Source organism: Podarcis cretensis (assembly GCF_951804945.1).
Source record: "Podarcis cretensis genome assembly, chromosome: 2".
Classification (NCBI taxonomy): Eukaryota; Metazoa; Chordata; class Lepidosauria; order Squamata; family Lacertidae; genus Podarcis; species Podarcis cretensis.
In genome coordinates this window covers 120,289,801-120,303,786 of record NC_137171.1, presented here as the reverse complement: position 1 = coordinate 120,303,786, position 13,986 = coordinate 120,289,801, and the positions used below count along the sequence as shown (strand labels likewise).

The 13,986-nt window shown below is 43.0% G+C and overlaps 1 protein-coding gene across 1 annotated transcript in view; it reads left to right on the top strand.

The window, feature by feature from the left end:
* Positions 1-9,591, top strand: part of LOC307210963 (vomeronasal type-2 receptor 26-like) — a gene marked incomplete at its 5' end in the record, with an annotated part of 223,647 nt that extends 214,056 nt beyond the window's left edge. The window contains 5 exons of the mRNA XM_079967163.1: positions 5,029-5,168; positions 6,267-7,061; positions 7,497-7,727; positions 7,958-8,084; positions 8,674-9,591. Of these exons, the coding sequence (XP_079823289.1) occupies positions 5,029-5,168; positions 6,267-7,061; positions 7,497-7,727; positions 7,958-8,084; positions 8,674-9,572 (2,192 nt within the window). The 3' untranslated portion in view covers positions 9,573-9,591. The remainder of the gene's footprint in view (positions 1-5,028; positions 5,169-6,266; positions 7,062-7,496; positions 7,728-7,957; positions 8,085-8,673) is intronic.
* Between the last annotated feature and the right edge of the window lie 4,395 nt (positions 9,592-13,986).

Genomic DNA, 13,986 nt, shown 5'->3' with positions numbered 1-13,986 from the left:
CTAACAAAAGCTGGCTCACCCAGAAACAGCTGAAAAGGTATATTAAAAGCTCAATGGATGGACTTTGGGTGCTCTTACAATCTCATGATTAATCCAAGCCCTGAGAATTGGACAAGAAATGTGATTCATGGCACAGGGTATATTTTCTGCAAGAAACTTTTCAGGCACAGTGTAATAAATTACCTCACTTTAGCTTTGATTCTGATGTTTGGCTGATTTGTCTAAATCCCTGGTGATTTGGCAAGAATTAGAATAATTATAAGCGGGAGATGCATCACCTGAGTCTCTGTGTGGCTCAAGGCACAGGTGCAGACCTGGAGGAAAACATGAGAACAAGAACGCACAGAAATGGCTCCCTGGTCTTTACATGGGTCAGCTTATGGGGGGGGGTCAAAGGTCAGCTTGACCTTTATATGACAACATACTCTTTTAATGTTCCATAAATGCCAGCAAAGTAGGGTGAACCTTGTTTTCCTTAATTATCAGAATCATAGTGATTTATTCTCCCCAGAACTCAAGCAATATTTTTCGTAATGGTCCAAACGTCGGAATAAATAGCAGCACAGTGTCATTCATTGCACTGTGCAGGTGCCCGGGGGAGAGAAATCTGGTGCACAGAAGATCCTGCGTCAGAGGAATATTGAGTCAAGATTCAGAGCAGCTGAAGTAGCTTTAACAAAAAAGAATACTTACCCTCCAAAATATCAGCAAAAAAGCACTTGCAACTAACACCCCAGTTGTAAATCATCTCTGTAGTTCCAAAGTTGTGAATTAACCAGAAAACAAGCATCATTGTTCTGTTTGGTTTTAACTTACTGATAACCAGATGGTTCCTGGCCAGGGGTGTGAATTTGAATAAAATATTGGTGGGGGGAAGTAAGTATCGCACCACATAATCAATCACAAGATGCGACACATGCATTCTATTTAGATGGTAATGCCCATCAACTTGGTGGGGGTCCCTCAAATATTTTTATACACACTGCCAAGGCTTGTACCCCAGGGATGTCACTGAAAAAGGCAGCAAAAACAACGCAGGTGGCAGCAGCTACATGTTATAAGATCATCCTGTTTGTCATAAGGTACAAGTGCTGTCGGTTGCCTCCATTGGTGGGAGAGATCATTGTATCTAGCTGGTCAGCTACTGCCTGCCTTAAGCAGGGCACCCCGGGGTCAGCAAAGTTAAGTGCTGACCCACCATGGTCCACCTGCTTCAATGCGTGCATGGAACTCAGAGTATCACTCGACAAGTGGACTGAACTTCTGAACTTCTCACAGACCTTTTTTATTTCAATCGTTACAGAGAGAAGCTATAGAACCCAGCCTCTTGGATAATGGTGTTGTCCCGGGTGAATCTCCACCCCCCATCTCTCCCACGTTCTCATTTGTCATGCTCATTGTCTCCTATAGGGGTGCTGCTACATGCCCTCTATTTTTGAGCTCTTTGCTCTCCTACTTTTAAGGCTCTCTGGGTTCTGGGAGATGGAGGATCTGGAATGTTTTCTAATGACAATGTGTCATCTGGGTGTTGTTCCAGATGTGCCACGATTTCCCAGCTTTTCTCCTCATCTACCTCTGAGCTGCTACCCCCCTCAAACCCGTTTTAAATCTATACGGCCTTCCTTTTCCTCCTCCTTGGAAGGGTCAGGATGAGTTGGCTGTCTCCACGATTCCTCTTCTGTGTAGTCCCTGATAGTAGTAGTAGTAGTAGTAGTAGAAGAAGAAGAAGAAGAAGAAGAAGAGTTTGGATTTGATATCCTGCCTTTCACTCCCTTTAAGGAGTCTCAAAGCGGCTAACATTCTCCTTTCCCTTCCTCCCCCACAACAAACACTCTGTGAGGTGAGTGGGGCTGAGAGACTTCAAAGAAGTGTGACTAGCCCAAGGTCACCCAGCAGCTGCATGTGGAGGAGCGGAGACGCGAACCCGGTTCCCCAGATTATGAGACTACTGCTCTTAACCACTACACCACACTAGTAGGTGTGCCACCAGGGCAACTAGGACTTTGCTGAACACTCTCAGTGCAGAAATGAGGCCAAAAGGCAACACTTGGTGTTGCAGGTGGAGGTGTCCATAGCAGAACCTGAGGTCCTGCTATGTCCAGTCAGTGGAGAGGAGCCATTCAAGCATAAGGGCTGTTGTTCAGTAGCCTTTGGGGAAACCTTTTGCTCATTTCTTGAGTGGGTCACTCATTGCAGGCCACTCCATAACTACATTATTAAGATGATTATTTATTCCTTGGATCACTGGGGACTTGTTACTGCCAACAGTCAATCGACACCTTCTCTGCCCTAACGAACTATTTGGGTGCCCCATTGACCTTGGCCAATAGCTAAGTGCAAAATGTGCCTGGAGCCTGGCTCATTTTGAACACTGTAACACAGAACAAAGCTAAGACCATGGGCCATTCAGAAAGTATGAAGCAATTCAGCTACATAAGAGCATGAATCACTCCCATGACCCTGAGCCCCCTCTTTCACTTTGTGGAACACACTGGGCTCCTTGGTATACTCCAGAGCTTAGGTTGAGGAAACTAAACTGGGAGAGCTCAAATGTGAGTGCAGGGAAACTCCAGTAAATGCAACTGAGCGTGGGTGGAAGGAGATGGCACCTGTGCGATGGGTTTTAGAAATCACATGTAGGGAAAGTTCTGCTGCGCTCATCTTCAGCTTGTGGGCTTCCCTTTGGGGCAACTCATTGGCCATTGTGATTACAGGATGCTGGACTTGGTGAGCCTTTGGTCTGATCAGCTCCAAGCCTCTTAAGAGGGCAATAAAGATCAGTCAGACTTGTTTCTCTCTCTCTTTGAACCACGTCAGTCTATTCAGTAAACATGTTTTTCTCTTGCTCTGCACCTGCTCTTCTGAGGTTCCAGAGGAATCCTCTCTTCTCTTTACACTTCTCTGAACCACCATGATCTCTTCTGATCCTCTAAGGGATCCTCACACCCTCCGCTCACAAATATTGCATTTGGGAACAAGGAAGTAACATCACAATTAAGGGCAGCTGGTGGTTTATTTATTCCACTGTGTCTGTTCCACTTGTCCTGTGTGCCACAGAGTCCTTGGGGCCAATATATAGGGCAGGTGAAGAGGGGAGCTAAGTTTGTGTGAAGCTTAATCAGGACATAGGAAGCTGCCTTTTTGATCTGTGCTATCTGCTGACTGGCAGCAGGCTTTCAAGGAAGGGGATATCCTCAGCACTACCTGGAGAGGTGAGTCAGGATTGCACTTCTCACCTTCTGGGGGCAAAACAGATGCTTGTCCATTGAATTTCTGGCCCTTCCCCTCAATCCCCCTTTGACATACAAATACACTTCCCTGTATTTGTAAAGTCGCTGCAGCTTCTGATTTGCAAGAATGTGGAGCTTCTCCTGAACAGCAGTTAGTGGGAGGAGGAACAGGCACAAGCAAAGTGTAGCCAAGAGACCCAGAATGATAACATTATTTCTGGTGATGTCTTTCACAAACTATGGGCTGCAGCAGAGGATAAAGTGCCCACCAACGGATATCATTGATGTACTTTCTGCTGTGAATTTTTACCGGCCAGCAGACCACCTCATTAGTGGAATCATATCTCCAAGATTCTTTGAAAAGCCACATTACTTCACCTTTTCCAGAAACCCCTTCATCAGAATTCATAGGTAAGTAATGATGTATTATATGCCTGTTGTTTGTGTCCATGGAGTTTTCTTGGCAGGGATACTGGAGTAGCTTGCTGGTTCCTGCTCCAGGTGGATCACGTTTGGTCAAAGCTCTCCACTATGACCTGTCCATCTTGGGTGGCCCTGCATGGCATAGCTCATAGCTTCTCTGAGTTATTCAATCCCGTTCACCATGGCAAGGCAGTGATCCATGAAGGGTGTTCTTGAAGCTACCAGCATGAGTTTGACCAAACTGTGGGAGGCAGTGGAAGACAGGAGTGCCTGGCGTACTCTGGTCCACGGGGTCACAAAGAGTCGGACACGACTAATCAACCAAACAACAACAATGATGATGTAAATTATTTCTGCTTCCTTCCCACTATCCAATTCTCTTGAAGTCACCCCTGTTTTCTGGTAGCCCTGATAAATCATTGGCTCCTCTTTTTTTTGTTGAGGAAGCATCTCATTCAGTGGGATGCAATACAACTGGGAGATCTGGGTAGGAAGATAATGTTACACAAAAGCACCTTTTGCTTATAAACCTATAATATGTAAATAGCTGAAGCTGGGGGTTGAAACAAGCATGGTTGTTAATATACTTTACTGTATTTATTTAAATATTTTTGTATGTCTGTTCACTTGGTGAAAAGCAGTGCTTCAAAGTATTTTATAATGCAATTTAAGTAATTGGTAGTAGTTTTGATGTGTGCTGCTCTCCAAAGAATAACTTGTTCTCTGAAATGTAGGAAATGCTGTGCAATGTGTTTGAGCTGCAGGTCTTCTGTAGTAAGTGACGTTGGAACTGCACAATTACTTTACCCACGCACAACAAAATCTATGCAGCTCCAAATTGTAAATGACTGCTGTGCTTCGTCATGTGCAAAGCAGCCTGTGGGCTCAGTTTGGCTCCAGGACCATTTTCTCTGGCTCCCAGCACAGCCCAACATAGCTAAGACTTCTTGGCTGCTCTGTGGAGCTGCTCTTCCCATGTCCCCATTAGAAATATGCAGATCATTATTTGGGAAACCGTTGTGAGACATTGCCTGGGAGGTCGTTTGATACAGTGATGGCTGCAAACCACTGGACCTGAAGGGCATCTGAGATCAACAGAAAAGGGGCTGATTTGTGTTCCGGTTTCCCCTCCTCTCTCCCCCTTCCTTTGATTATTACAAAAAAGAATGTGACTTTCATTTTCACGGAATTGATGGTAACTGTGTGACACACTATTTTTGCAGCTGGGTGGATGGGAGGAACGCACATGTTCTTTCATTCTCCCTTGCTGTTCAGGAAATAAATAATAACCCCAGGCTCTTACCAAACATCACCCTTGGCTATAGCATTTATGATACCAGTTTTCAGGGAGGAATGACTTCCGATGCCCTGATAGACCTGTTTGCTGGTGGGGAAATCAATATTCCAAACTACAGGTGTGGAAGACAGAAAAAGCTGTTGGCTGTTCTTGAAGCGGGTGAATCTGACATCTCCACACACATTGCAAACATGTTGGGCATCTTCAAGATCCCACAGGTAAGAAATGGGTTCAGGTACTCCTCAGATGCCAACCCTGCTATAACATACATTGTTGCCAGGTTCTGCAGAGCAGTGTTTAAAATTTGATGGATGGTGACCTGTGCCATAAACTAGATTTAATGAACATCCATATTGGCCTCATTTTGGGGCAGTATTTCAATATGTACCCCTAGCCTTTTTTTAAAAAAAAAGCACTGGCCATTTCTGTTTATATACTAACCTTTTATGCTCTTCCATTTTTTTTAATACTCCCAACCCTTCTTTTAGATTCTTTTAGCCTTTTTTAGATTCTTATAGTCTTTTATATATACCTTCTGTTTTAATAATTTTAGCTTTCCAAAATGTTTTACAGGTTTTAAATGATTGTTCCCCACCCTACTTGTGCTGGTCTATGACTGTAATAAAGACTGGATTGGGTTTAGGTCCAACACACCTGGCAATATATGCCACCTAGTCAGACAGTAGGGAAAACTTAGGATAATGTAACGGATTTTACATTGTAAAGGTAAAGGGACCCCTGACCGTTAGGTCCAGTCGTGGCTGACTCTGGGGTTGCTGCGCTCATCTCGCTTTATTGGCCGAGGGAGCTGGCGTACAGCTTCCAAGTCATGTGGCCAGCATGACTAAGCCGCTTCTGGCGAACCAGAGCAGCCCAGGGAAACGCCGTTTACCTTCCCACTGGAGCGGTACCTATTTATCTACTTGCACTTTGATGTGCTTTCGAACTGCTAGGTGGGCAGGAGCAAGGACTGAGCAACGGGAGCTCACCCCGTCACGGGGATTCAAACTGCCGACCTTCTGACTGGCAAGTCCTAGGCTCTGTGGTTTAACCCACAGTGCCACCCGCGTCTCACTTTACATTGTACGATGCTTTTAATCATTGTCTTTCATGAAGTGAGGAGCCATATTTAGAGATTATTGCAATTAAGAGTTATAAAAATTGGTTATTATTTTTTTTAAAAAAAAATACTATATTAAAAACACACACACCATGTGAGGTTTGCTCCAATTAAATTTGCCCTCCTCTTTCACATAGAAGTATCCACTCTTAGTCCTGAAAATCAAACCACCAGTCTCTTTTTCTTTCCTCACCAGCTCAGTTATGGCTTTGTTCTTAATGATAAAGCTCAGTTCCCTTTTGTCTACTGGATGACTCCAAAGCAAGACACTCAGTACCAGGGGGTGGTCCAACTCCTCCTGCACTTCCGGTGGACGTGGGTCGGCCTCTTTGCTCCAGACAATGACAACGGAGAAAGGTCCCTGAGTACCTTGACGCCTCTGATGATCAAAAAGGAAATTTGCATTGCCTTCACCGAAAGAGTACAACATAAGACTTGGCTCTGGATACCCCATGAGCTACCTGCCATATGGAGAGAAGTCAATGTATTTGTTTACACTGCAGATTCTCAGTATGGACTTTTTATCATCATAGAGGTGGAATCCTTACTTCAAAGGGGACAGTGTGGAGGAGGGAAAGTCTGGATAACCACAGGTCTTCAGAACAAACTTGGATCATGCAGTACCGACTGCTTCCGATATGCCCATGGCTCTTTATCCTTTGTAATGAAGACCAAAAAAAAGACGAACAAGGATTACTATGGCCCAGTGACCTCACTTAGTATAAGCTGCTCAGAAAAAATATTTGATTGCTCATATTCAAGGCAGGAATTGTCTGTGAGGGGTTTGACAAAATGCAGGGAGCAGGAGAGTCTGAAGTTGCTGCCCCAGGAAGAGATTGAGAGAATCCAGTCGCAAGACAGCTACGTCAATTACTTGAGTATCCAAACTGTGGTTCGGGCCTTAAATGCAGCATATTCATCCAGATCAAAGCGGATTTCAATTACGGGAGGAAGAGGCAGGTTGGAATTTCAAAGGCTATGGTCATGGCAGGTATGTTCATTCAATATTACAAAATGCAGTTCATTGTCCCAGCTCTGGAATCACTATGCTAGGACCACAGGAAGCGGCCTCTAACTGAGCCATACCATTGTTCTACCTAGCTGAGTATTGTCTACCTTGACACACCAGCAGTGGTTCTGCACAGTTTTTGGAAGGGAGACTTTTCCAGCTCTTCCTGGACATGCAATTGGAGATTGAATTTGGGACCTTCTGAGAGCAAAGCAGATGCTCTTCAAATTTATAAGCCACCTTTCATCACTTCAATGTATCCCTGGGTGGTTTCCATAAGAATGCAATGAAGAAAAAATAGGAATGAAATTAAAATTAATCCAATGACATTGTTTTCACCTGCTGGCAGAAATCCATCCAGAGTCCCAGTTGTGGTTTTATGTTCTCTCAATGCTGGAGTTTCCTCTGTCATTCCAGCTTCATCCTTTCTTGAAAGAAGTCCGCTTCTATACTAATACTTCAGCTGATGGACAGTACTTGGATGAGGATGGGGCAGTGGCCGCTGACTTCGATATCTTGAATCTGGTGCTGTTTCCTAACAGTTCTATTGCTAGAGTGGAGATTGGGAGAATAGAGAGACAGGGGTCCTCAAATATGAAGTTCACTATTAATCCGGAATCAATTGTCTGGCCCAATCTATTTAAGAAGGTAGGGGAAATTATATCTGTCATTTTATTAACTATAGCATCTGCCACGCTCTAACAACATTTTCAACAATACATATGATGCTTGGACTGCAATCTTGTGCTCACTTCCCTGCAGCTAAGTCCCGCTGAGATAAATGGGACCTGCTCTTGAGTAAACAGGTATAACCTTTAATCCAAAGGCACAAATGCTACTGACACTTTCTCCCTGGTGCCCAATCTCTTTATGTCTAGACAGCGCCTCATTCAAGATGCACCGAAAGCTGTCTCCCAGGATTTGCCAAAAAGGTTCAGGAAGGGAAGCCGCCGTGCTGCTATGATTGTGCTCCCTGCTCAGAAGGGACCATCTCCACTCAGGAAGGTAGGGGAGGATATCAGAGGAAAGGACCTTTGATAGGAGGATGGGGCTAATTCCTGAGTCACTCCAAACATGATGTTAGTAATGGCACCTCATGAATAAAATACCCTCTTCAGGGAGGGCTCCCCTGTTCCCGCCCCCAGCACCAGGAAATTTTATTTGCCCATGTGGTCAAGCATGTAGAATTAACCTGTATTTAATGATGGTAGCTTTTCTACAAAATTTTGATTTGTGGTTTTTATAGTGTTATTTTCTCATTTCTCATATTGGCTTCTACTACATAACCCATATAATTTTAGAGATCTTTGAAATCCACCCATTCATCACTAAAGATTAACTCATATGAAACCTCAAGGATATAAGTACTGCTCAATAAAATCAAAGCCTCCTGTTCCAAGAGAAGCCAGTAGGAATGAGTTGATGGATTGAGACTTTTCTAGCTGTGAATGTTTGCCTCTCTCCTTCCCTGCAAAACAATCCTCTTTCCTGATTTCTCCCAGATGCCCACCTTTCCTCAGAATTGAAACAGCGTAAGACCATTGCAGGTGTGTGACTGATGTTAGGATATTGAAGTGTGTTTTCCTCTCTGCAGATGCTGATGAATGCACCAGTTGTCCAGAAGATCAGCATCCAAGTGAGGACCGAGATCAATGTGTCCCCAAAGCGATCGTCTTCCTGTCCTATGAGGAATATTTGGGGAGCCTCCTAGCTTTCCTTTCTCTCTTCTTATCCTTAACCACAGGCTTTGTGCTAGGAATCTTCATTAAATACAAAGAAACTCCCATAGTCAAAGCCAACAACAGGGACCTCTCCTACATACTCCTCGTCTCCCTCCTGCTTTCCTTTTTGTCCTCCTTCCTCTTCATTGGAAGGCCAAGGAAAGGGACCTGCCTTCTCCGTCAAACAGCATTCAGCAATATCTTCTCAGTTGCTGTCTCTTCTGTGCTAGCAAAAACCATCACTGTGGTGCTGGCCTTCCTGGCCACAAGGCCAGGAAACACGATGAGGAGATGGCTGGGGAAGAGTCTGGCCAACTCCATTGTCATTTCCTGTTCCAGTGTCCAAGTTCTCATCTGCACCATCTGGCTGGGAGCTTCTCCTCCATTCCCAGATTCTGACGTGCATTCCCAGCTTGGAGAGATCATCATGCAATGCAATGAAGGGTCTGTGTTCATGTTTTATGGCTCCCTCAGCTACATGGGCTTCCTGGCTGCCATCTGCTTCATGGTGGCTTTCCTGGCCAGGAAGCTGCCTGGAAATTTCAATGAAGCCAAGCTGATCACCTTCAGCATGCTGGTCTTCTGCAGTGTTTGGGTCTCGTTTGTGCCCACCTACCTGAGCACAAAGGGGAAATTCATGGTAGCCGTGCAGATCTTCTCTATCTTGGCCTCCAGTGCTGGGCTCCTGGGCTGCATCTTCATTCCCAAGTGCTACATTATTATACTGAGGCCAAATCTGAACATGAGAGAGCATCTGACAAGAAAAAACTGAGCATGATATTTGATTCTTAACTCTAAGGGTATCGTAGAATTGTAGCATTTGAAGTTCACACCGGAATCTCGACTGGAACCACAGCTTGTTGTTGGGATTAAGGATTGTTGTTGTTAAGGATGTAATAGAATCAAGAAAATAGTTAAAAAGTCTCATGGGAATCTACACATTTATGAATAGTTTGGAGAAGAGAAATATTTTCTGCTAATGAGTCTTGATGAGGGGCAAAAGCGCTACAAGAAAAGTTAGTACATGGAAGAACATTAATTGAAGTTTTGGTTTGGGTATTGAGTTTTGGTAGTCAGGAAGGAGATGGGTGGTCTTTGGAGAAGTAAAGTTGTCAGACTCAGACATGAAGAAAGGGGAACTTTACCTCATGTAAGCAGGGCTTTTTTCAGCTGGAACTCACAGGAACTCAGTTCTGGCAGCTCTCAGGTGGGCACCATTGCCATTCTAAGAGAAAGAAGGGTGAATTCCAGCACTAATCTTTCTAGAAAAATAGCACTGCATGTAGACATGTCCTGGTATTTATGCTAACCAAAGGGAACGTGAACAATTTGACATCAGAAACTATCCTTGGCAAAAGCAAATGGAAAGTATAGAAGCTGGTGTTTTTATGCCAAGAGGTTGTCTCCTCCTCAGAAATAGCTACATCTGGACAGAATCGGCCTCTCTGGAAATGTATTTGCTGTTTTGCATGTGTCAGTTTATATTGCTCTCTGTTGCTCTTACCTTCAGATTTCTTGTCTGTATTAGGGATTCAGATTCCCGAAATAAAATCTCCTTTTATCACCTAATTCTGGTGTCTTCCTGTATGGTCCTAATAGCTGGCAAACCCCTCACCAGTCAGTTTAGAATCTTTGTCATCAGTGGAAGAAACTGTCTGCAGTCAGACATCTCAGTTTGATTATGTGCCAATACAAATGACACCCTTTTTTTGCTAGGATGTATGTATGTAAGTATGTGGATGCGGGTGGTGCTGTGGGTTAAACCACAGAGCCTAGGACTTGTCAGTCAGAATGTTGGCGGTTCAAATCCCCACAACGGGGTGAGCTTCCGTTGCTCGGTCCCAGCTCCTGCCAACCTAGCAGTTCGAAAGCACGTCAGAGTGCAAGTAGATAAATAGGTACCGCTCCAGCGGGAAGGTAAACGGCATTTCCAGAAGTGGCTTAGTCATGCTGGCCACATGACCCAGAAGCTGTACGCCGGCTCCCTCGGCCAGTAAAGCGAGATGAGCACCACAACCTTAGAGTCGGCCACAACTGGACCTAATGGTCAGGGGTCCCTTTACCTTTATGTATGTATGTATGTAGACACAGACACAGTCAAAGGATCATATTCCCCCTTTGAACTAAATGCTTAAGGACTTCCGGGTTGGCGCCTCCGGCAATGGCTGAATTCCTCTGATCGGGAGGAATTTGCTTCGTGAAAATCAGGGTCTGCCCGCCACGGCGAAGGCGGAGACCCACTAAAAATCACAGGCGGGAGAAGCCTGTGAACGTGGGATTTGGCTGGCACCTTTTGCGCCTCCCCTACTCGCGGGAAAACCCGGTTTCGGGGATCCGGAGCGATGTGGGGTGAGTGGCGCGGTGCTTTGAATTGACTGCTTCTTTCATGGAGTGAAGCCGCATTGCTGTTGCTGGAGAGCGCTGACTTTTTCCTGTGGACAGTTTGATCTGAAAACAACTACCCGTGAGTAGAACAGAAAATTGGATTTTTATACGTCTTAATTTGGCACCGAAACGGGGAGGTTTCAAACAGGAAGTCCGCCTCCACCTTTTGTAAATAGACTGAAGCAAAGAGGCTGCAAGCTAAAGTCTTGGAAAGCCTTTCGTAAAGGATTAAACTTCCATCGGCTTCACTAGATGGAGGTTAAACGAATACTTGTTAGACAATGATGAGGTTATAGAAAAAGCTAAAGCTACATTAAAAGAGTATTTTGACCTGAACCTCAATACAGGAACAAACCTAGAAGTGGTATGGGATGCCAGTAAGGCGGTCCTAAGAGGTTTCTTCATCCAACAAAATAGCTACAAGAAGAAAATGAGACAGCAAAAGAAGGAAGAAATTCTTAGACAGATAAGGGAGTCTGAAAAAAAAATAGAGAATCCGAAAGATGAACAAAGTATACAAACTATAAAAATATTACAAACACAATATTCGATGTTAACGAACCAAGAAATTGAATGGAAAATCAAGCTAACGAGGCAAAGATATTTCGAATCAGCGAATAAAACTGGAAAATTATTGGCTTGGCAATTGAGGAAAAGGCAAAAGCAAAATGTGATAAACAAAATAAAAGTAGAAGAAGAATTGATAGAAGACCCAAAAAGGATACAAAAAAACTTTATTAAATTTTATGAGGAATTATACAAAAAAGGAGAAGAAGACCCAACTCAAATAGATAGGTATCTGGAGAACTGTAAAGGAAAGGCCATAACGGAAGAAGAAAAATCTCAATTAAACAGACCTATAAGGATAGAGGAGATCCAGAATGCGATTAAAAAAATGAAATTAGGGAAAGCACCGGGACCGGATGGTTTATCAGCAAAATACTATAAAGTTTTGGGGGATGAATTGGCAACAATGCTTTGCGAGACCATGAATAATATACTAAGAGGAGGAAAGATACCTGAGTCCTGGAGGGAGGCTTTTATAACGTTAATTCCAAAACCGGACACAGACAAATTGAACATTAAGAACTATAGGCCAATATCTTTATTAAATAACGATTACAAAATATATGCAGATATCATGGCAAACAGATTGAAAAAATGTTTAATAAATTTAATCCATAAGGACCAGGCGGGTTTCCTCCCAAATAGGTTCATGAAAGATAATTTGAGACACATTATAAACATAATTGAATATTTGGAGATTAATAACGATATACCTGCGGCACTGATTTTCATAGATGCCGAAAAGGCGTTCGATAATGTCTCTTGGTTGTTTCTAATAAAATCTCTGGAGGTGGCAGGGATAGAAGGTGAATTCTTGAAAGGAATACAGGCAATATATTCAACCCAATTCGCCAAATTGGTAATAAATAACAATCTTACAAACACATTCAAAATCGAGAAGGGTACAAGACAGGGGTGCCCCCTCTCCCCGCTATTATTTATTATCGTATTAGAAGTATTGGCGAACAGAATAAGATTGACACGAGAGATACAAGGAATTAAAATAGGATTGAAGGAATTTAAATTAAGAGCTTACGCGGACGACCTAATGTTATCTTTGGAAGAACCGCAAGGTAGTTTGGGCAAGGCGCTGGAGACCTTAGAAGAATATGGTAAACTATCCGGTTTTAAACTGAACAAACTAAAAACCAAAATGTTGACAAAAAACCTGGGTGCTGAGGAAAGAGAAGAACTGGAGAGAAAACATGGGATAAAGGTGGTTAAAAAAATAAAATACTTAGGAATATGGCTTACACCAAAAAACATAAATTTAATTGAAGACAATTATACGATAACATGGAAAGAAATTAAAAAAGATTTGGATGTCTGGAACAGAGTTAACCTCTCGTGGATGGGCAGGATGGAGACAATAAAAATGAATGTTCTTCCAAGAATGTTGTTCTTGTTTCAAAATATTCCGGTAATTAGAGGGTCAAAATTATTCAAAGATTGGCAGAAAACTCTTTCACGATTTATTTGGCAGGGAAGGAGGCCAAGGATTAGATTTAAACTACTTACGGATCGAAAGGAGAGAGGGGGACTTGCAGTCCCTAACTTAAAATTATACTACGAGGCCGCCTGCCTATGCTGGGTTAAAGATTGGATAACCTTGGAAAATACTGACTTATTGGACCTTGAAGGGGCAGACAACAGGTTCGGATGGCATGCCTACCTGTGGGCAAATAAAGAGAAGGCTCATAAAGGGTTCTCAAATCACATCATCAGAGGCCCACTGTATGAAGTTTGGGAAAAAAATAAAAAATTGCTAGAATGGAGAACACCCTGGTGGCTGTCCCCAATAAATATCCTAACTATTAAAAAAATAAATATGGAGGAGCAGAAATTAACATATGAAGATTTATTGACAAGATCGGAAGACAGCTGGAAACTAAAGCCATATGAGGAGCTGAAGGGAAAGTTGACAAGTTGGTTACAGTACCATCAAATCAATGCAATTTGGTTAAAAGATAAAAAAATTGGAATGAATGAAAAGAAATCGAAATTTCAAATTGAAATAATAGAAAGTAAATCTAAATTACTATCTAAAATGTACAATTTATTATTGGAATGGGACACAAAAGATGAAGAAATTAAGGAAGTTATGGTTAAATGGGCGATAGATCTGGGGCATAATATAGAATATGAAAAATGGTCAAAATTGTGGAATGAGGGAATAAAATTCACGGCGAGTGTTGCAATCAGAGAAAATCTAGAGAAGATGATATATAGATGGT